At 41.3% G+C, this 22,139-nt stretch overlaps 2 protein-coding genes across 2 annotated transcripts; one reads left to right on the top strand and one right to left on the bottom strand.

Moving 5' to 3' along the window:
* Positions 1 to 1,357: 1,357 nt before the first annotated feature.
* Positions 1,358 to 5,208, top strand: rps3a (ribosomal protein S3A). The gene is made up of 6 exons (XM_082537133.1): positions 1,358 to 1,481; positions 2,058 to 2,161; positions 2,517 to 2,704; positions 4,309 to 4,517; positions 4,659 to 4,768; positions 5,040 to 5,208. The coding sequence occupies exons 1-6, from the start codon at positions 1,420 to 1,422 to the stop codon at positions 5,165 to 5,167; spliced, it is 801 nt and encodes a 266-aa protein (XP_082393259.1). The 5' UTR covers positions 1,358 to 1,419; the 3' UTR covers positions 5,168 to 5,208.
* Positions 5,209 to 5,661: 453 nt separating this feature from the next.
* On the bottom strand, positions 5,662 to 21,313 carry sh3d19 (SH3 domain containing 19). Its single transcript, XM_082537105.1, has 21 exons — positions 21,049 to 21,313; positions 15,165 to 15,207; positions 13,374 to 13,414; positions 13,124 to 13,160; positions 12,757 to 12,862; positions 12,309 to 12,465; positions 11,188 to 12,225; positions 10,497 to 10,610; positions 10,211 to 10,317; positions 10,031 to 10,071; positions 9,731 to 9,941; positions 9,571 to 9,639; positions 9,344 to 9,481; positions 9,173 to 9,224; positions 8,050 to 8,180; positions 7,900 to 7,964; positions 7,590 to 7,813; positions 6,772 to 6,824; positions 6,437 to 6,623; positions 6,039 to 6,142; positions 5,662 to 5,957 (listed from the first exon to the last, which is right to left on the bottom strand). The coding sequence occupies exons 1-21, from the start codon at positions 21,110 to 21,112 to the stop codon at positions 5,847 to 5,849; spliced, it is 3,093 nt and encodes a 1,030-aa protein (XP_082393231.1). The 5' UTR covers positions 21,113 to 21,313; the 3' UTR covers positions 5,662 to 5,846.
* Positions 21,314 to 22,139: the final 826 nt, after the last annotated feature.

The following is a 22,139-nucleotide window of genomic DNA, read 5'->3' on the forward strand; positions in this document are numbered from 1 at the left end:
ATTTTACCTGTTTGCACACCTTGAGACTAGTTCATCCTGTTCAGAGATGTGGAAGAACTTGTCTCCCAGTTAAAAAAAATTGGTGTGGATCACTTTTTGCTATATGACACAAATTACTAAATACAAAAATGTTGTACTATTGCCTTTCAGCATTTGACAAATTTTACTTTGAAAACTGTTGTTCCCTATGGCTGTAGTTAGTTATAAATTATTGTTGAGCTTTTTTTTTTCCAGCTTCCATTTATTTAAAAAGATTATTTAAAAAATGTAGGTTTTGTCTTTGTTACTTTGTCCTCTTTGGCCCTTCCACTGTTTTTGCGCTGTGGTCTTCTATAATCTGCCAGTAATCAAATACTTTTAGCAGGCCAGGCTATTTTATGTTGTTGTATTTGCATATCAGCCTTTAATACTAAAATGATTGTGGTTTCTATATGATTTTTATTTTATTGTTTTTTATTCTTATTTGCTTCCTTATCATTGTAGTGGTGGACCGTCAAACTGATTCGCCATTTCTGGGATAAAAAAAAAAGTTTCCTGAATGTGGAATCTGAAATCTTTTCAAGCTTGATTAGACTACCCGTGGTTTAAACTCATAGAATTAAATGGGATGACCAGATCCCAACAAACTAAATGTAGGGCAAACACTGTGTTTGCGTGGGGCAAAGTGGGACAGGTTGACAATGCTGAATTTTATTTCACTGTTATTTCAGCCGCTGTTCTGCCTGGTAACAGTTTTTGGCTTTCAGTTGTATATGTCAATAGACTGATATACCTTTTTTGAGGCATGTCTGACATTTTGGGCAATTTTTTAACAAATCATGACTAATAAAACTGCTACTTCACACTCCTGTGTGAAGCTAAAAAATAAATAAGCTCAGTTTGTCAGTATATACTATGACTTCATTGTCTTTGTAGTTGTTTCTGTCATATTCAGCAGAATCTGCAAAGCTTGTGACTTTTTGATTTGGTTACTGTTCCCTGATGAGTATGGCATTAGAGATGCTGACCTGACTATAATTTAAAAAAAAAGCCTTGCCTTCACATGCTTTAACTTTAACTCTTTATTATACACATTTGGTAAAAACGGTCTCTTTGAAAAAGCATGTCCTGCAGAACCGATCAAAGTGTGGGACACTGTCTGAAGATGTGGGAGAAGGGCACAGGGGATAAAAATGCTGCACATTGCCACATAAAGCGGAACGTCTGCTCACCTTATTGTTGCTGATTTCAAAACTCTATTTTTTAATGTAGTTTGTTAGTTTTTTTACGAGCGTGTTAGACTGTGCTTTCACCGGCAGAGGGAGACAAATGAAACTGCAAAAACACTCGCGAGATGAGACAAATCTCACGAACCCCGAGCCGTCTCTTTAATTCTCGCGGGATTTCCGAGTTCCTCCTCTTTCACTCCCTGTAGCCAACATGGCAGTCGGCAAGAATAAGAGGCTGACCAAAGGCGGCAAAAAGGGTGCCAAAAAGAAGATGTAAGTTGGACATTCAGACATTGTTGTGTGAGCAACACTTCGCTTTTTTCGTTGGTGTCGTTTTGGTGTGAAATGGGTGAAGGATGAAGCCGATTTTAGGTGGATGTTAAGCGGCCAGTGCTAGTGTCGGCACCGCCGGCCCCAGTGGCGCTGAGCTGTAGCATGATGTCTCCTTTCATGCTCTTAGACTTTATGTAGTTAAAGTTGATTTTATTATGTGCGAGCAGCTCATTTGGAGTATCACCAGCACAGTAAGGGAAAGCTCAAGTAATTTGGTTGCTAGCTAGCGCCTGCAATCTTATATGCTAAAGGCTACTGAATGTTAGCTTAACTGTAGGCGAGCTTGTCTGGCAACATGGCAGTCGGATCCTACGGCTAAGAGTTAATGTATCTAACTTATAACACCATGTGGTGCAGACAATCAGTACGACCGAGCTAGTCCGTTAGGAAATCGTGAAATCGATTAGAGTAGTGGTTATTCCACGGTGTTTGCTAATCCGAGCAGTGTCCTTTCTCGTACTGGTATTCAAGCATGGCTGAGATGATTGTGAATTAATACTTTCTACTCTCCTGCAGTGTGGACCCTTTCTCCAAGAAGGACTGGTATGATGTCAAGGCACCAGCCATGTTCAACATCCGCAATCTTGGCAAGACCTTGGTCACCAGGACTCAGGGAACCAGTAAGTCTGCATTGTGCGAAGGCTGTTGTGGCTGTTGTGTGTGTTGTATGCTAATGTTGCTTTCTGTAAAGAACAGAAGTGTCATTCTTTGATTCAGTGAAACTCTGGCAGTAGTAGTAAAGATCAGCTTTAGAATTGTGTAGGTGATGCATTGTTTTCTAATGCTGTCCATAATTATCTGAGAGTATCCTTGGCGTACAGTGGGAATGTGTGATGACAAACTGTTTCGTCCCAAATGAGGGCCTGATTACTTACGAGATCAACTGCCTTTCCCATTATCAGTACTTCAGCTTCCAGAGACTTCTCGTTACCTTTCAACCCTTTAACCTTTTTTCGTACCTCTTGTACCACACAGGAATCGCCTCAGATGGTCTGAAGGGACGTGTGTTTGAAGTGAGCCTCGCTGATCTCCAGAATGATGAGGTGGCCTTCCGCAAGTTCAAGCTCATCACTGAGGATGTTCAGGGCAAGAACTGCCTCACCAACTTCCACGGCATGGACCTGACCCGTGACAAGATGTGCTCCATGGTCAAGAAGTGGCAGGTGATGGTCACATTTTTCACCAGTGGTGCCAGATAGCTGATGATGTCACTTATGCCAATGTGTTTGTTGAGATTTGGCTACAGGGCTACACTATGTATGGTCTTGGTGTGAACATTCAGGTTTGTATACGGTATATTTACGCTGCAGTGTAAATATTGGGACTCAACACATTAGAAGGAAAAGAAAGACTTATGAGAAATGTCTTCCATGACCAGTATAAAGGGGGAAGTAATCCAATGTAATGTGGTATGTTTTAAAGCTTTTTAGATATACTTCTTTAATATACTGTCTTTTAAAAAATAATAATTACAAAACAGGAGCTTTGAGAAGTCAATATAATCACCAATGCTGCTTGGCGATGGAGAATTCTGAGTACTGGCATCCTCACAGGGCTTTTTGTCAGTGCCCCTCATGCTCTGCTGGGAGAGTGCACAGTTGATGTTTGTGCGAAGCTCTTTCACACATGCGATATGGGTTGCTGAGGATACTGGGAGCTTATTTTTGCAATAAGCCTCCACCTTTCCACAGCATTGTGTGTGCTGTTCGTGCTGTTCTTGTTTCAGAAGTGAGTGAAGCCTGTGCTGATGGAACCCTTCATTGTTTGTTAATGACATGAAGTTAATTCTGGTCAGTGGCTTAAATGTTGGGCCTATGAGATGTGTCGGCAGTTAAAATTATCTGAAGTGGTCAACCACTACAGTAGTAAGCTGGTGAGTGCAAGCAATGGGCCATCGCTAGTTAAGTCCATTCACAAAACCCTGTTTGCGTAAACATAAATTCAGGTTCACAGCGGGGTTTCATCCAGTCCCAGAGGCAGAGTGCACTCTAGAACTCAGTCTATCAAAGGACTAACATGTTGTTTGACTTTTGCTTGCACGAAATTAAAATGATAAATCATGTTAAGACGTAAGTGCGTACAGTCATCTGATCTGTAAATTGTATTTATTTTTTGGCCCGAGACAGCGGTTATTAAAGTGTTGGGTCTTCTCAGCAGGCGCTGGTAAAATATTTTGGATTTGAGTGTGTTGGTCATATATTCATAATTTTGTAGTGTTGTTTACAGCAATGGTAGCAGCAAAGTCTGAGTGCACCAATGCTCTTTGAAACGCAAGCAACAAAGTGTCATTTCATGTTCCCATTCAAAAACCAAAGGCCACTTTATTAGATACACCTGGGATATCTAGTGTGTTCAGCTATTCGTTATACTTTCAAGCTTGTCAATGTTGTATATTGGACTATTACATCTGAGATTTCCCAACATTTTATCCGCTCAGATGGCATACATGTGGACAGCGAGCAGTAGAATCATAGACTGTTGTAGAACAAAACTGGAAATGTAGAAGCTTTCTAAATGTAGAATATGTGGCAGAGTTGTCGCATTAGACTTCACAGCTATACCTAGTGCCTTGGCAGACAAGTGTACACCTCAAACCATTTACTAGTGACTCCAGATTAACAAAACTTTCAAGTTGGGTTTTAATGCATTTTGGTTCGGAAAAAGAAACGTGAGAAGCACATTGAAGGAACACGAGCAGAAAAAGTTTGTTACAGACCGATGCGTTTTAAGGCGGCACTGTTAATGTCATCATTATTTTTCTGCTCAGACCATGATTGAGGCCCATGTGGATGTGAAGACCACCGATGGCTACCTTCTGCGTCTTTTCTGTGTGGGTTTCACAAAGAAGCGTGCTAATCAGATCAGAAAGACCTCCTACGCCCAGCACCAACAGGTCCGCCAAATCCGCAAGAAGATGATGGAGATCATGACACGTGAGGTTCAGACCAATGACCTGAAGGAAGTGGTCAACAAGTTGTAAGTCTCATGTTTCTGACTAAAGCACAGATGGCATTATTAATTTAAGATTGAGCTAATTATATCTCTGAGTGCACTCAGGTTTTGTGTGTGTCGCAATTGATGGTTTTAAATGAATGCGTTTGCTTTTTCGTATTCCAGGATCCCTGACAGTGTTGGCAAGGACATCGAGAAGGCATGCCAGTCCATTTACCCTCTGCACGATGTGTACGTTCGCAAGGTCAAGATGCTTAAGAAGCCCAAGTTCGAGTGTAAGTAATGCATGTTAGTATTTACAGTGTTTCTTTTGTTTGTGGGAACAAAAGATGACAATGTTTCGGTCCCATATGATCACCTGATTACCTAATTGAGATCAGCTGATGTTCCCTTGCAACATGCTAGTTGACAAGCAGACATTCTTGGTTTAATTGAATGAAATGTTACAACTATGTCTTTGCCATTACATATGTATGACAAACTGTCATTTGCAAGTTGTCAGTAATGGTTTGATCAGTCAGTTAAATTCCCTGTCCTCCCTTGCAGTGGGCAAGCTGATGGAGCTCCATGGTGAGGGTGGTGCTGCTGGTGCTGCAAAGGCTTCCGGTGATGACACTGGAGCCAAGGTGGAGAGGGCTGATGGCTATGAGCCCCCCATTCAGGAGACAGTGTAAAAACACCCTGATTTGAATAAAAAATGTAAATGACCAACAAACTGTCCTGTTTCTCTTTGTCAGTAAAGTAATGCAGTCGTTCAGTCGGTGCATGTAAGGAGGGGATAAAATGCTACAAAATCCAGCACTCTCGAAGGAACTAGTCACCAGATAAAAGGTGGATGCTGCAGAATTAGCAGTGCATTAGGTCTTGTTTGTATAAAAGGTAACTGACCTGAATTCAATTTATTCTTCAGTGTAGAAGATGCCTGTGTTTCCAGTATCTGTGGTAAAACTCTTGCAGTATGCACAGGTCCTGTTAAATCACATTACTGAAGCTTACTAAAATTATAGCAGTAATATTCCCCCCCAAAATGGTGTCATTTAATTTCATCTCAGTAAAGAACACTTTGAAAGTGAAATTCATTTGTAATGGGAAGAAAATAAAACCACTAGATGGTGCTAGTGTACATCTGGTCAAATCGAAAATGCTTACCAAGAAACCAACATCGTCCACCATTTGTAATATTTTTATTGATTATTCAGTAAACATTTTTCAAGTGGACTTAAAGTTGGATTACTTGTAGGTAAAATACTGCATTCAACTTAAAGTCAGTTCAGGCTTCTGCTGCTGTGAACAAGTCACTGGAGCTTCAGGTCATCCAGCTGTGCTTTGCACCGAGCAAAAGTCCATGTGGCTTTAATCCAGTACTTGCACGTAGTTTTTAGGAACCAAGGCCCGTTTGCCCCTCAGGTCCCCTAAAAACCATTCATCATCTATGGACTCGAGATTGGTTACAATATCCCCAACCTGTAAAAGAAGAGGAAATGTGGTTTTACATGTAATGAGGAATTTATTGTTTACTCATGTAAGATGGAATCACATCAGTACCCGCAGGGAGAGCTCCTCATCACAGGTTGATGCGAAGCTGTACAGAGCCCTGGCTCTCCCGCCTCCAGCAGCTCCATTCTCCTGGTTATTAAACGGCTGCTGGCCTGTAAAGGGCAAGATTTGAAGGAACACTTGCAAATCAGATCTCATTGAGCATGATCCTATACTCTTGTTTCTTGAACTTTTAGAACAGTATTTAGTGGATGCATGTGATAAACAGTGAAGCTTTGGGGGCAAACATTGCTTCTCACTGTGTCATGCTACAGAGCAGCATGACATAAAAAGCGAGGTCTTTGTCCATCTTCTCACACCTGATTTTCTCTACCAAAAACGCACAGTATAAAAACACGGGCGTTTCAAAACGAAACTCTTCAGCTCAAATGTTAATGACATCACACCTGTGGTGCTTTCCGCATAATTCCTGGGGAAGAGGCCCTCCCTGCCGTTGAGCCTGCCACAGCTCCACTCAGCATCCATGTGCTTGGTGACGAGGATACAGTCGCCCTGTTGAAAGGACAGCTCTTCCTCTGTCCTCCCTGCATAATCATACAGAGCCACCACCCACTCCACGTCAGAGTGAGACGCCTACAAAAAAAGAGCAAAATACACAAATGTTCAGTGCACCTGCGGAAAACTTAACTATAACAAAACTATTATATATTTTGCTCAAAACACAGGGTCAAATTGCATGACCAACATTGTCTGGATTTATTATCGTGCTTGTGTTGGTTACCTGAGCAGGTTTGCCAGCCTCAGGGTGCATGCTTGGAGAAGCGGCAGCCATCCCTGTGTGAACAAAATTAAATCAAGGAACAAACAAAATTCTGTGGCCACATTTTGTGACAGTCCTCAATAATGTATTGGTGTGCTATTAATAATTCAATATTGCTGCCATTGAGGAGACTGGTGTCAGCCTTTTTGTATTATTTCTTTTACTGAGCAGGAGTTTGCATTATTCATGTGAATGCTTTGCTTTAACTTTTCAACGTTTTTCCTCAATTTATAGTATTTAAAGCACAGGTGTCGAACTCCAGGCCTCTAGGGCCGGTGTCCTGCAGGTTTTAGATGCGTCCTTGATCCAACACAGCTGATTTAAATGGCTAAATTACCTCCTCAACATGTCTTGAAGTTCTCCAGAGGCCTGGTAATGAACTAATCGTTTGATTCAGGTGTGTTGACCCAGGGTGAGATCTAAAACCTGCAGGACACCGGGCCCTCAAGGCCTGGAGTTCGACACCCCTGATTTAAAAAGTATTTGTAGGACAACAATGCACTACTCGTAACCTCTGATCTGTAATTCTAAACTCCTGTCTATGGCTGGGCTTTTGTAAACAATTACTTAATTAAAGTCAAACACAAGTGCAAATTCTTGACATGCCACAGAGAGTATGTACCAGCCAGCATGAAGTAAAGACGCTCATAAAAGCTCTTCAGTGAAAGATACAAAACGTCGGCATGTTGTAGTGTGGATATTCACACAGATAAATGTATGCATGTACAGTTTAAAAGTCAGCACATAGTGAGCGTCTGAGTGTCTTCAGAAAATCTTACCGGGCAGTGCGACCTTCTTACTGGGTTTCTGACTCGGGGGTGGAGGCAGATCTTCAATGACGTCTACAAAGTTAAGGGGGAAGATGCCAGTGTGGCCGCCGATCTGTCCCCGTGCCCAGTCCTGTCCCATATACTCCTTCAGCTGGATCACATCACCCTCAGAGAACGACAGCTCATCACTGTGCTCCCCTTCAAAGTCGAACCTCGCCATACACCTGGGACCACTTTAAGGGTATATTAAACATCCAGTTAGCCCATCATGCTGGTTTGTAAAGGCTGATCCAAACATTTTATGCTGCAAAGACAGTACCTGACTTTTGCGGGTGTTGGTGGCGGCTTTGGTTTCCTTTCTGGGAGGGGTTTTGGTGAATCCAACTAATCAAAAAGAAAACAAAAGTTAAAAGCATTTGCCTTGCTTTTTGATTGTCACTAAATAGGTGAAGAATGCACTGAAACCTACCAGGACTTTGACATGATTGATGGGAAAGAAACCAGTAGATCCCCTACAGGTGCCCCTGTACCACTCGCTGTCCACCTTCTCCACCATGGTCACAATATCTCCCGCTCTCAGACTCAGCTCTCCGGGGCCCTCTGAGGACCAAACACTTCACAATCAATCATTCAGTGCAAACAATCAAATACAACAAATACATCTACACTTACAGGCCACTTCATTAGGTACACCCGTTCAACTGTTTGTTAATGCTGATGGCTGATCAGCTGATCACATGGTGGTAACCCAGTGAATTTAAGTATATAGACATGGTCATGCTTAAGTTTAAAGCATGGCACACTGGCACACTTTGGGCCCCTTAGTGCCATCAAAGATATTTGATGGTTTCTTGAATGTGAATTAGTTCACTGTACTCAAATGACCTCCACCTGTGATATGTGGTATAGCAGGAGTTCTGCATCGTGGATGTGCAAATCTGCAGTTGTCTATCAGGAATGTTTCCGGCACCGTGTTGAATCTATGCCATGAATAATTAATACAGGCCAAACTGGTACTAGCAAGGTGTACCCAATAAAGTGGCCATCAGTGTCTATGCTTCTTTTCAGACAATATGCATTTTATCAGCAGGAGAGGTTGTTGTTTAGAGTGTTCACTGTAGCACGGACACAAAGAGGCCAGCAGAAATAAGAAACTATTTGTTATTTAGGGAGCATTAGAGGTAGATCTAGGCGTGGTTGTCAATTTTGGACTGACCTCCTTTCTATTGCATTTCTTTTCTGGAAAACAAGCTAGTCTTGGTCAAAGTTAACGCTAATTCTTACTAGTTAGCCCCCATTATCTTGTGCCATATAAACCATCACCTCCTGACTTCACCAGAAAGAATTGTCTCCAAAGATTAAAAGAAAAAAAAAATGCATATGCATATGCATTTCTAAATTTAGTGGGAGGCCCTTGGGTTAGCCCCCTGTCTACAGAGATTACACTATACTAACCTCCCTCCCCTCTTGACTGGAAACCTATAATTGTATTTGTCCTCTTAATTAAAATGCCACAACAAATCCAGACAAAGAACAGCCTGAAATGTCAAAAATATTCTATTAAACAGTTATTCAAGAAACCGATGCTTCACCTGGATCGAAGTCATGTACGACCTGCACCTTTAGCCCAGTTTGGTCAGAATCCTGCACAAAAAGGAACAAAGACTTTAAAGTATAACACATCAGGACAGACTGGTAACAACAGCATCAACGGATCAGGTGGCAAAAAACATTCACTGACTCATAATAAAAGGCTGAGTCACCTGTGGTGAAGATTCATCCGAGGAAAGGGGAGTTATAATCTTCATGCAGGACTTGTGGACTTTTCCTCTAGTTTGTCCAACTTGGCACTCCAATTCATTGTGATTAATTTCTCTGAGCAGCAGCAGCACTTCGTTTTTCTATTGAAAGGCCAACAGTACACAAAGGACTTAATGATGTGCTTAACAATGATGAGCTGCATATGTGCTGGTAAAACTAGTTTGGTCACCTGGAATGACAGCTCTCTTGAACTACTCCCTTTGTAGTCAAAGCTTGCAATCCCATGGGGAAGCTGCAACTAGTAGGAGAAAGAAAAAAATAATATTATCAAGCCCTCACTAAGCCGTTGTAGAAACAAGCCTGGAGTTTTTATGCATGCAGTCTCTCACAGTGTATTTGTTGTAGAGGCGGTGGCCTGGGTTGGGCCTTGGGGGTAAGACGAGTTCTTTCCTGTGGGGCTTCTCTGGCTGGAGTTTAGGTGAAGCGTCCCATGACAGCGACTGAGAGCGACCTGTGGCTTTGAAGCTTTGGGGAGGCCTTCCCGGGGCTATTTTGGCAGCAGGTGGGCGAGGTGGGAGGCTTTTGTTCACACTTGGCTTCCTGAAGTGCAAAATTGTGCACAACTTGAGCGGGACATACTCAAAGTGTCCTACAGTTTGATATCTGATTGTTTTCCCCCCTGCACTTACCGAGGTGGCAGAGATGGCATTGGCATAGCACTGAAAGGCTCCTGGAAAAAGAATCAGGGCAAAAGATGTGAAGCACAACTAGCTGAAGCTCAACAGCAGGCAGCGGGTTTAGGAGGCAAGAGTTTCATCAGAAGATGCACTTTAATGAGGTTTAAGGCTTTCCTGTGATCCAAATCATACCTGGAGGGACAAGCTGGACTGCAGGCTTTTTTTGTGGTTCATTGAGTTGTTTAGTGAGCCCACGGGGTTCTGAATTGGAAGAGGAGGAGGATCATCCCAGGAGGAATCTGACATTAAAAAAAAGGCATACTGAGCAGCAGTGCTTCATGTGTACAGGATAAATAAAGTGAAGGTAGGTAAGAGTTCAGTGCGCAGTTACCACATGCTGCATACATGTCAGATAAACACATCAGTGTTTTGACATAAATCAAACATCAGTCAATCGCTTAAGGCTTACTGAACCTACCTGAACTGGTTTTGCTGGGGACCCTGATGGTGGTTGGTCGTTTCTGCAGGCTTGGCACGGTGACGGAGCCTCCATTGATGTTAGAGTTACGCGGCGGTTTAAATGGCATCGGATCTGAGCAATGAGACACCTCATGAGTGTACAGCTTTGCTTTTGTGTTGCACCAACCTAACTCAGGACCTCCGGTGTACATTAATGTCATAAAAGTCAAGCAGAACGTTGTTGTTATTTGCAATCGAGATGAGAAGAGCTTAAGGTTTACTTAAAGGGAGCATTTGGCATTGTAGGAAATAAGGCTGGGGGGGAAACTGTGCATTCGCATTTCTTAGCCATTCCTCCAGTCACTACATAGTTTTGTGCAGCATCTCTGACCACGATGTAACCAAACAACCATTCATTAGGTTTCTTTAAATGTCAAATATCTGCCAGTGACACCAATCAAAGATTCTGCTCTCTTTTCTCAGCTTCTTATGGTTGTCACTTAAACACCAGTAAGATCTTTGCAGGCAAGATAACCTTCTTAACCACAATTTATAGGATTTCTTCTTACATTAATAAAGTCAAATAAAGGATTTTTATATGAAAGCAGATTGAAAAACCCAAAACAAAACAGTAGGTCGATTAACACAGAAACTGGAGATGAAAAACGTAAACACGTGCTTTTGGAGCAGTGCATTTTATTTGCACTTACTTATTGGAGTCTCCACATACTCTTTCTCTCTGACCACGGAGGCCGAGTTGTGGTTGTTTATATTCAGATTGGGTTTGAGTGGTTCCTTCACCGGAGGTATAGGTGGAAAAGGTGAATATTCAGGTGGAAAAGGTGAAGATTCTTCCTCATACACCTGACTGATTCTGGTCAGCGGAGAGCGTGATATTTGTGACATTGCCCCCTTGCTGTGTAAAGCCTCCAGTTCCTCCCTTATTGATAGACCTGCGGGTTTCTCAGGAGGCTGAGGTCTGGGGGCTGTCATAGCGTTTTTAAAGATGTTTGCCCCCGATATGTTTTGACTGTCATCGTCTATACTCGGGGTAAACGGAGGTTTGAGAGCTACAAAAGGTTTAGCAGCAACCGGAGGTCTAATGGATGGCTTCCTGGCAGGAAGCTGCGGTTTGCTAGATTCATTCCCATTTCCGTCCTCGCCGGTAGCCTGGCTCTCAAAGGCCTGGATCGTGGCCCGGATGCTACGTTGATTGTTGCTGCCGCTCATCTCGTCAGGAGCATCTTCACTTTGCGAGGATTCGTCGGCTTGATCAGTGATGCCACCGCCCTGCTCGCACTCGTTATCTGCACCGAAAACCTCCAACAACTCCTTTAAATACTTATTTGAGTGGAACTCCTGGTTATCAGATTGAATATCCCCAAAACTTTCACAGATTTCAACCAAAGTCTGAACTTTAGCCTCCTCTTCGGGTGCTTGCTTAAGGGATTTCGTGCGAGGGCGTGGAACGGGACGTTGGCTGCGATTGGAGTTTGAAGGTGAAAGAGTGGCGTCACCAGGTTCAGGGGCAACAGAAGGATGGTTTACGGGAATGTTCCAGTGGACAGTTACAGATCGGACGCACGTGTGCGTGGAGTCTTGCTGTCGAAGTTGCTTTCCATCAGAGCCAGGATCACTTTGGTCCTCAGCGTTTGTGAGCGCTGCAGTATTTGTCACAACCTTCTCTGCTGCTTTTCTGTCTGCTTGTTTCGGCAGCAAGGGCCTGGGTGGCTTTTGTGGCTTTGTACCTGGAAACATGAAGAACCACGGTGTTTAGAGTCAAACCTGCTATGAATGCTCAGCAGACAGTAACGATCCTTTTATGCCTCACCAGCAGGTCTTTTCTCCGCTAACGGTGGAGTGTCACCACGCTGTGTGACGGCAGCGGTAGGGTCAGCCTGTGTGGCGCTTGTGGCTGTGCAGCTGCTCCGGCGGGGGGCTGGAGTGGGCTTTACAGTGTGTTCCTCCCCAGTCTTCTCTTTGATCACCTGGTCATTGGATGGTGGGAGTGGAGTCATTAAAAGAGAGATTTTCCCACATTTTCTCAGTTGCTATGACATTTCTGTGTCGTGTATCTAGAATAATAGAATTATTGAACTTTCTACTATTGTTATTATGACTCTTTTCATTAGGCATGCTTTCATAGGTTGATCCAGGCATGTTTGGACCCAACATTTGAACCTTTCAGTCAAAGCATTTGAGTCTGCGTGCCTGTGTTGTTGTTTGTTTGTTTTTTTAAATAGGTAACACTGAGACACTGTGGCTCAGGTCAAACCTACCTGGGACACAGAGCCTGGCTGAGGAGGAGGGGAAACCACCGAGGATCCTGTGAACCAGGTGTTACTTGTCAGAGGCTCTGCTGCTACAAAAGTGATCTGTGGTCGCCTGGAAGACAAATCGCCATAGCACCATGAGGACCCCCCCTCCATGAAACCACCCCCCCGACAAAAACACATCTACACACCCACTTCTCATTTATCTTTAATGCAGTTTATTTACTGATGATTACTTTTTAGATTCGTTAGCAAAAGCACAGTTCTCTGAACCACATGGCACAAATCAGATATTTGGTTTCATTAAGCTTTTAAGAAGCAAACAATACAGGCGAGATGTAAAGAGTAGGAGGATGGGAACATTTTACTGTACCTCCTGTCTCTGTTGTTGCTCTGAGAGTTTGTTCTCGCTAAAGGAAGAAAGAAAAAAAAAAGTAACATGAACTTTGTCACCATTGCACTGTAAGATGTCTGTTCAAGTTAATCATACTACAGATATATTTCTCTCTTAAAAAAAAAAAAAAGCCTGCTGACTCATTACACTTCCACATGAAAAACGTGTGAAGAAACACACCGTAAAAGGCTCTAAACGCTTCTCAGAAGGCCGGTTTAGGCAAACTTACTTCGTTTGATAGCAGCTCGTATTGAGGAGAGAGGTCCTGGACTGAAAAGAGCAGAACAAGAGTCTTGTTTATCATCAACAGCAGGGTCATACTTTTGCAGTGACACCATGGTTAAACAGAAATCTCGTCACTCTTCATTTTAACAATCCTTGCAGTGTAACTCCATGCAGCTCCTCCTTATTGTTGATGATCCAAAAATAGATTGACAATAAGGCAGAGATGAATTGCTTAAATATTTTATAGATGTAAATGATAAAAATGTAAGCCGGCAGATGGCAGACTATATTGGATTATTATGGTTAAGGGAAGAGTAAGGTGGTTTACATCAGGTAAAAAGACAAAAATATTTTATACAAGCAGAAAAAAAAAATGTGCTGAAATACATTGAAATAAGTTCTTAGAAATTTCTTAGAGTCCAGAGTTAATTATGCAATTCACATTTCTTAGACTGGGCTGTCTGAAACGAGTAGTTTCATTTCCTTACTTCTGATTGGCTACCTCTCTCAAACGGACGGTTTAAGCAGCAGGTGGGCAGCAATTCTGCTTAAATACAGACTTATTTGCCTCAGACAGCAGCATTAAATGACATCATAGAGATCCAACAGTAGGAAAAAAAACACTGCTGGATGCAAGTGCTACTTCTCAGCCTCCAATAGACAGTACACACCATGGTATCAAAGTCAATGTCGCCTTGAGTTATTAGATTCAAAAGGTATTCGGAATACTTGACCTCTGACCTTGAGGTCAAGGCCACTGGGATTCAAACTTGTCGGAGATTTTCAGTAGATGAAAATCCAAGGTGACTTCCTTCTTGAGTTATCGCATTCACAAGATTTTCAGAAAACTTGACCTCTGACTTTGACATTGTGATCAAAGTCACTGGGATTCAAAATTGTCCACTTATGATATCCTGCTGGTATCTTACTCCATCAGTATTTTACAGCTGAGGGGTAAAAACTGTCTGAATCCAAATGTTCAGCACAGGTTGAAGCTTTTAAAAACACTGACCACATTTATGAAACTTTATATGCTTAAAAAAAATGCATCCACTTTTACAACCACACACAAATAAAAGGCAAAGAATAATAAGTTTCCGCCTTATAGGACAAGAGTAGTATCCCAACAAACACCGTTCATTAATCTGTTTGAACACATCGGGCTAACAAAACCAGGAATCCCAATAAACAGGACAATTTCCTCTTTTGTAACTCTTTTACAAAATACAGGAGGCGAATGTATTGACATCTTCCGTTTGTTTCACTTTCAAACATTCTTTCCTTTTGATCGCAGCACTCTTTGTGCTGGTTGAAAACTATAGAGGTTGAACTAACGTGACAGGGAATTTTCCCTGCTCGTTAAGACCCGAGTCCTGGATCTAAACTATCTGACAAAAGCCCAACAATCCTCCTTTCCTTGTGCTGGGCGGTTAATTTAATTGACTGCTTGAGTTGGAACCACATGGACTTAATAGGTCACAAACAAATCCACGATGCATGAAAGCTTTAAAATAACTGGACAGATTTTCAGCTCTACACACATTTGTCTTCTTAACATGTGTAAACACCAAGTGAAAAAAGCAGCACGGTGTCTACTCGTCATTGTGTTGACCTCCTGTCTGTCAGCGAGGATAGATCACCGCATTGTTTGGTCCATTCACAACCTCACCATCAGCATATCTGGCTGTTAAAGGGGACAGAGCCCTGCTTCCAGCTACAGCTGAAGTTTGGTGAAACTGAACAGCTGTAGCTGGATCGAACATACAAAACTTCAGCTCGGCATGAAATCAAATACCTGGAATGCAAATGTTCTTGGTTCTTGGTTCTTTCAGCACCATCTGCAGAGGAAAACAGAGAGAAACAGGTTTTATAAGTGACAATGAATGACGTATGAGAAAAGTTAGATGTATCATGATTGATCATTTTTAGTGCAGTGACTGAGATACTACAGGTCAAGTAACCAGAAGCAATGGCTGCTTTCACTGAATCCAGAAACAAGCTATGTTAACATGACCTTCTGATCGATCATGTGCAATTAACTTAAATCTTTCTGAAAAAACTTGTTATAATGATTGTTATGAAATTTCAACCTTATACGTCAGATTTTTTTTTCAAGAGATATTTTTGAAAAATGGTCCATTGGCTCACTACCAGCATGAGTCAGTGTTTGGACATGAATATTTCAAACATTATTAAAGATAAAAGCCTGAGAATTTCACTGGCCTTTCTTATCATCAAAAGGAATCAGGATCTAAAATTTAGTACAGATACATCAAAAAATGTCTTAGTATTGGTCAGTTAAAATATTTAAATAAATAAATAAATAAATGAAGCGGTTGTGTAAAGTCACATTTGAGCGCTTACTTAGAAAAAAGCTTCACAAATCAAAAGACAACCAGTGATAATTTCTGAATGGTACAAAGTTGAATTTTACAATGATGCAATTAAACCTGTAGAATACTTTAAGTTCAATACTTAGTCACAACTATGATATAAATGTTATTATCAGATAGTCCTTTGGGTAGAGTAGGTCTTGAAAATGAAAAAATATGCATATAATCAACAAAATTAGTTTCTCATTTATAATTAGAGTACCATCTGGAAACGATCTACTGATATTTTTGTGGTACAACTTGTTATACTTGCTCAATCCAACTTGAAGTTTGAATGAAAATGGCACTTTCTTCGTTTTTGTAACCAGAAATTTGACATTGAAAAGGATTCTGCACATTTTATTTTGTATTATTGCAAAATACAACTATATTCATTCAGAAATTTTTTACAATATCAGTTTAAAAACAAACAAACAGAAAAAAAAAACAACCCAAACTTTTACTGTGAGTTCAAATACAAGACATCACAGGACTGCTTGATTATTTTTCTTCAAATTTTAACTAGTCAATAATTGGACATTTTTAGACGTTGCTCTCCCAAGTTACAGATCCTTATTGACTCTGATGGCAAGGAAGGTCAGAGAAAATCTCATCTTTAATAGCCTTTCAGTCATCCATATGTAAACATTGAAGTTTGGGGAAAAAAAGTATTTGATAGATAAAATTTCACAGCAACGATTAAATAAAAATAAAATCTGTAAGCGAATCAGAGACGGTTGAGCCGTAGGTGCAGGTTCATTTGAGATAGAATGATCTTTCTAAAACATGAGCTGGTCCTACTGGTAAAGCAACTTCCTGAGGATCAGAATGAGGATAAAAATGCACAAAAGAAGCAGCAGGTGAAGATGGGAGTTTTTAAAAAGGCAACTAAATATGACATCACGGTCCACGCCAAAGGTCTGAGCCATTGTTTTATAAGACACAAACCCCAGACTCTCCCACTGCTTCCAGACAGTGCTGTGTGAACTAGAAATACAAGAACTGAAACCATACCAGCAGGGTGGACAGAAACATGTTGATGAACCAGTTTGGCTAAAATGAACTGGTTTCCTTCAGGAAGCACCATAAACATACGTATAGTTATTTCCTGGACTAATGTGGTCCATGACCTGATCTCTAGGTTTTTACAAACCTAAAGCAGATTTCCAGCATTTATCAGCACAAGCTAAAGAGTAAATTCAGTCATTTAAACTAAAGTCATTTGTCCTTGAAGTTTAATGAAGGCAAGCAGGCAGAGACAGAGGAGGCATTGTTTTTAATGCCTCAAACCTGACGCCCTGACCTAGTTGTTCATGACACGCACCTGTCACACCTGTTACTTGTTATCTGTTTAAGCTATAGTGCTGCTTCCTCAATTTACGCAGCATGTGAGAACACAGCTTCTGTACTTTCACTTGATGACACAGACATTTTTAAGTGGCTACATGATGACACTTTTACACTTAATAAAATGTCAACACTTCATAACAGAAGTCACATAAGTGACACAAAAGCACACCTGCCTGGTCATCTGTATCACTAGAAGTGACACCATGTGCTGACAGCCTTACCTGAGAGAAATTAAAGGAAAAGACATGAAGCGTTCAGCATCCAAAAGGTTATTTCCAATCAATATTTTCTCTCCTGGTCCACCGAGCGTCCCTCTGAACGTGCCAGTGAAGCTGAAGCAAGCAGTCGCACACCCACAGGCAAGAGCAAAAAAAAGAGGGACGGCCGATAATGTCTCAGTGTTTACTCGGCCAATCTGATGAAGTGGAATGTGGTCAATCAGGAAGTGGAGGTTTTCAGTGTAACACTGCACCATATTAATCTTTTACTTGTGAAGTCACAGAAATGTTCACGCGACTCTGTCATCCATACTGTAGGTGACGCGGGTCTACAGCCGTTAAATAATGAACTTCAGCAGCTTTGAATTTACATTTACTCTCTCACCAGGTCAGCATTTATTTCAGGCTTAAACAGTTAACTGTTATATTTCCAGTGCAATATAGAACCTGGCTCTTGAGTATTTGCTTAAAATGTTGAATTAACTAAAGGATTTTAAAAAGAAAATTAAAAATATGATGATAAATGGAAGATCTATTTAAAAAAAAAACAACGATTTCTCAGAGCACCTGAAGAGCACTCATTCAAAGCACTTCAAATATGAGTCCTTGAGTAAATCCAAGTAAGCTAAATGGACTGGTACTTATATATTGCACCTTTCTACTCAGGTGAGCACTCAAAGCACTTTCTACTACTAATCTCATTCATCCAGTCATACGCACACTCATTCAGCACTTTTATCTATGCCTAAGTACTTTCTAGCGTTCACACCCTCACACAGATTTATCATGTGGCAACTCAGGGCAGCTGGAGGAGTCAGGATGAGTTCACTGATCTTCTGATTGATAGACCTGCTGGTCTACTAGCTGAGCAACCAAAAACCCATAGCTCTAATATGAAGATAAAGTAACCAGCAGTGCTGTGTGATACTGCATGATTTGGCATTGATCTGATATCAAGTCAATGCAGGGCCCGTATTGCCAATACTGATATGAAAATTTCTTTATATATTTTAAAACTGGGCTTTTCTGGAGACCTGGAATGTAAATGTGCCTTTTCTCTAGAGCACAGTCAGCTTCTGCTGTTTAAATCTCTTATAGGCTATAAATAAAATAGACATGACAGTCAAAACTAAAAGATTCAGATATTTTCTGAGTTTGCAGGTTTGAGATGTGTTTTTTCATTTTTTTAAATACAAATCGTTGGGCTTTGTTTCTATCTTAGAGGATAGAAACAAAGTATCTGGTTACACTTTAAGTAATCATGTAAGCCAGCTATTTGTGTTCACAGATTCAGGCTTATAGGAATGCAAACGGTACATGTTTTCAAGTTCTTTGAAAGAAAAAGTGAGTTTGAAATATCTGAAAGGTACCAAAGTGAATCCATTTCTCTGTCTGTTGGTGTGAAAAAGAAAGTGATGCAGGCTGATACATTTCGCATGGTTTAAAGTATAAACTCTAAAGCTGAATGCACTTCTAAATGTACTGAATGTAGTTCTGGTTTAATGGATGTCAAAAACCTCCCTATTAGTCATAATTGGCCTCTGCACCAATAACAGCACTGCGGTTTTGTCTTGGTTAAGCTCACCTGTGCGTGAGACGTTAGGCATGAATACCTCACACACACAGAGGTGTGACAAATTAACTGAAACTCTTAACTGATCATGCCTCCCCGTCGCACAGAGATGGACTGATTGTCAAACAACGTGAATCATATGAGTCACCAGATCTCAGTCCAACAGAATGGCTGTGGGAAGTTTGAGACAGACAGAGCTCTCCGCTATCATGTTCAAAACTTCAAATAAGGGAATGAACGAATTAGGTTTCATCCCTCTAGTAGAACTGCAGTGATATAGGGAATCAACAAGGCATAAATGAGATTTTTCCAGAGTCCTGTGGAGGTTTTGCAAAGTGAACACTGATTTTTGATCCCACCATAACCAGCAGCAAATGCCAGAAACGACAGATTATATCAGCTGGTGAAGGCACACTAGTTTGAATAAGCTTCAGGCAATCTTGTACCATACTTAAACATCATGAAGGTGACTTCAGGCCAAGAACTACCTCATTGTGGTAGGTGAAGAGAACAACAGCAATTAAGCTTATAAAGAGATAACATTTATTTTAAGCAGAATTGGGTTCAGCTTATTCTAAATCAGTCCCTATTTCCCGTGTGGCACCCTGGGAAAATGGATTGACCACACATGCATCAGATGGCTGTTAAGGTATATTGATAAGGGCCAAAGTGGAAGAATAACCAACACACTGACCAATGAAGCAACAGGATCATCCCAAATAGAGAAACTGAAACATGTGTTGCACCTGTGAGTAACAATAGAGGCTTTCTTTAAGAGAATTATTTACCATTAGAGATTCACTGACATCAGAAAGCAGCTAAAGTCAGCAGGAAAGGTTTCCCCTTCACAGCCATACTCTCCCTCGAACACATGCTGACGTTACTCAGCACAAGTGGCAGCAGTCACAGAGCAGCTGGTGAAACGAGCACCAAATGGAGAACAATCTGCCTTCAAGTGTCACGCTTCACCAGTATGAGTTAAGAGAGCAGTCAGTTCGATAAGCAAATTTGCTCCCTATCCTGTACAGGTCATCAAGAACATGCTGAAGCACCTTTGGGAGGGAAAAGATTCTAAAGTGTGACTAAGGTCAAAATCCAGGAAGTGCTGCTGCTAACTGTTGAAAACACATTTGCCTTCACTCTAAAAACAAGAGAGCTTAAAGCTGCCAAATGACGATGTCACGAGTGAATAACACAATGTCAGCAGCAGTGTCCGGGAAGATTAGATGGTGTCGATGCAAATGAGTGATTCACAGTGCAAACTTCCCGAAGTAGTATCTGAAGTGGGTCAGACGATTTTCTGTTATTATCACAAGTTCTGTCAATTACATACCACAACGTGTTCATCACACGGCAGCCTGCCTGTTCAGACACTGACAGGAATTTCCATGCAAACAGCTGGTGGAGTCAGGTTGTGGTATGAGAGGGTCTGACACTGCTGGGTTTGACATGGGGTGGGGTTGCTTGCTAGAAAAAACAAAGATTACTTGGGGTAAAACTATCTTGGTACTTAACTGTTGTGGGCAAGCCGGGGCTAAAATGAAGAGCAGCAAATTATGAGTACAGAAGCGGGTGGGAATTTTCTATAATCACAAACTGGATGATTAAAATCCACAGCGCTGTGTGATTATAAGAAACGGAGAAACTGATGTAAATGGCACTTCAGTCAGAGCGTTATTAAATAAAGTAATGGTTTGCTTCCACGCAGAAAATCAGAGCATTACAACAGCCTGCTGCTTTATACTGTGTTCAGATTTCTGAAGCAACATCAAAACATAGTTATTAAAAATCCTTCTGCATTTGCCCAAATTAACCCTAACACCGGTCTCTCAATCCTGCCAGATGGCAAGATCCTGCAGGTCCAAGAGAGGTTTGCACACCTTTTATACATTTCTAGGATTTCTAGGGATCATTCCTCTCTCTCAGTTTCTGTGTTTATATTAGAATAAAACGCTGACTCCTGAATTGTGAGCTTTAAGCAACAGGTTTTATGAATGGAGCATCGTCCCCCGCTTAGCAATGAAGATTTTTCACATTATTTGCTGTTCACATTGCGTTTCTACATGATTTCGTCAATGTTGCAAGTGTTCACACTTGAACCAAGATTCAGCTTTTTCCTAAAAAACGCGCTCTGCAGATAAATCAAAGCCTGATACACCACCATACCCGATGCCTGGCTTGTGCGCTCCCCTTCGTTCTCCTCCTCCTCCTCACGCCTGGATTCTGCCATATTGGTATGAAACGATGTGGAAATTTAAAAAACAGATTAAAAAAAAGAAAAAAAAAGTTAGATCTTGTGAGCAGCTGGCCACTCAGTCATCTGTGAGCATAACACGACGACGCAGTCGGATGTTGTCCTGTCCACTAGAAGTTTCACCGAGTCCTGCCCCGCTGTGGACAGACAGAGGTGACGACATCCAGTGACCGGACCCCCCGGCAGGAGTCGTTACTGTCGATGTTTGTACGCGGCTTTTTTTTTTAAAAACATTATTATTTTATGTCTAATATCTACGTTTATATTGATAAATACCGAGCCGTCAACAGTAATCTTTAGCCTTTATTCTGACTTCATATCACTAATGATAGATACGTGTCGCATTTACGGGTCAACAAGTCAACAATATGATCAATTAGAAAAAGAAAAAAGAGGAAAAAAAGAAAAAGAAAAAACCCTGAAAAAACAAACAAACAAAACTTCAGATGATAAAATAGATACCACCACAACAACTTCATCCAAGGCTCTTGTTGATGGATCCCTCCTCCTTGGATATTTTGTATTGCTGAGACAGATTTTTATTTTTTCGTTTCAAATTTGTATAAATCTTTATTTAGAAAATGTCACCGTCAACCAATGAGATTGATGTAAGCTGAAAGTTCCGGGTGTGTCGATAGTCACATGTATCCCGATCCATTTCACATTCAACATTAATCTTCACCATTAACCACCCTGTATTAATTTACACAGCTTTAATATTCATACGAACCTCCAGTAAGTCAGAACTACACCTACGACCTGCTGCTATAATAACTCTTGACGGTCGTTGACACGTTTCCTTTGAAAGGCTACTCTGGGGAGATGTAATTCATCTGTCTTGCCACCAGATGCCGCTACAGGCTTGCTCATCTTTATAACCATAAACTAAAAAACCCCAAAAACGTCCCTCACTGTCATGGCCAAATCTGTCAAAATATGCCCGATAAAAGTCCCCCTATAAGACTCAATGTAACTACCGGAAATCATGGACAGTTAGATACGT

Source organism: Aulonocara stuartgranti (genome assembly GCF_965226115.1).
Source record: "Aulonocara stuartgranti genome assembly, chromosome: 6".
In the NCBI taxonomy this organism is placed as follows: Eukaryota; Metazoa; Chordata; class Actinopteri; order Cichliformes; family Cichlidae; genus Aulonocara; species Aulonocara stuartgranti.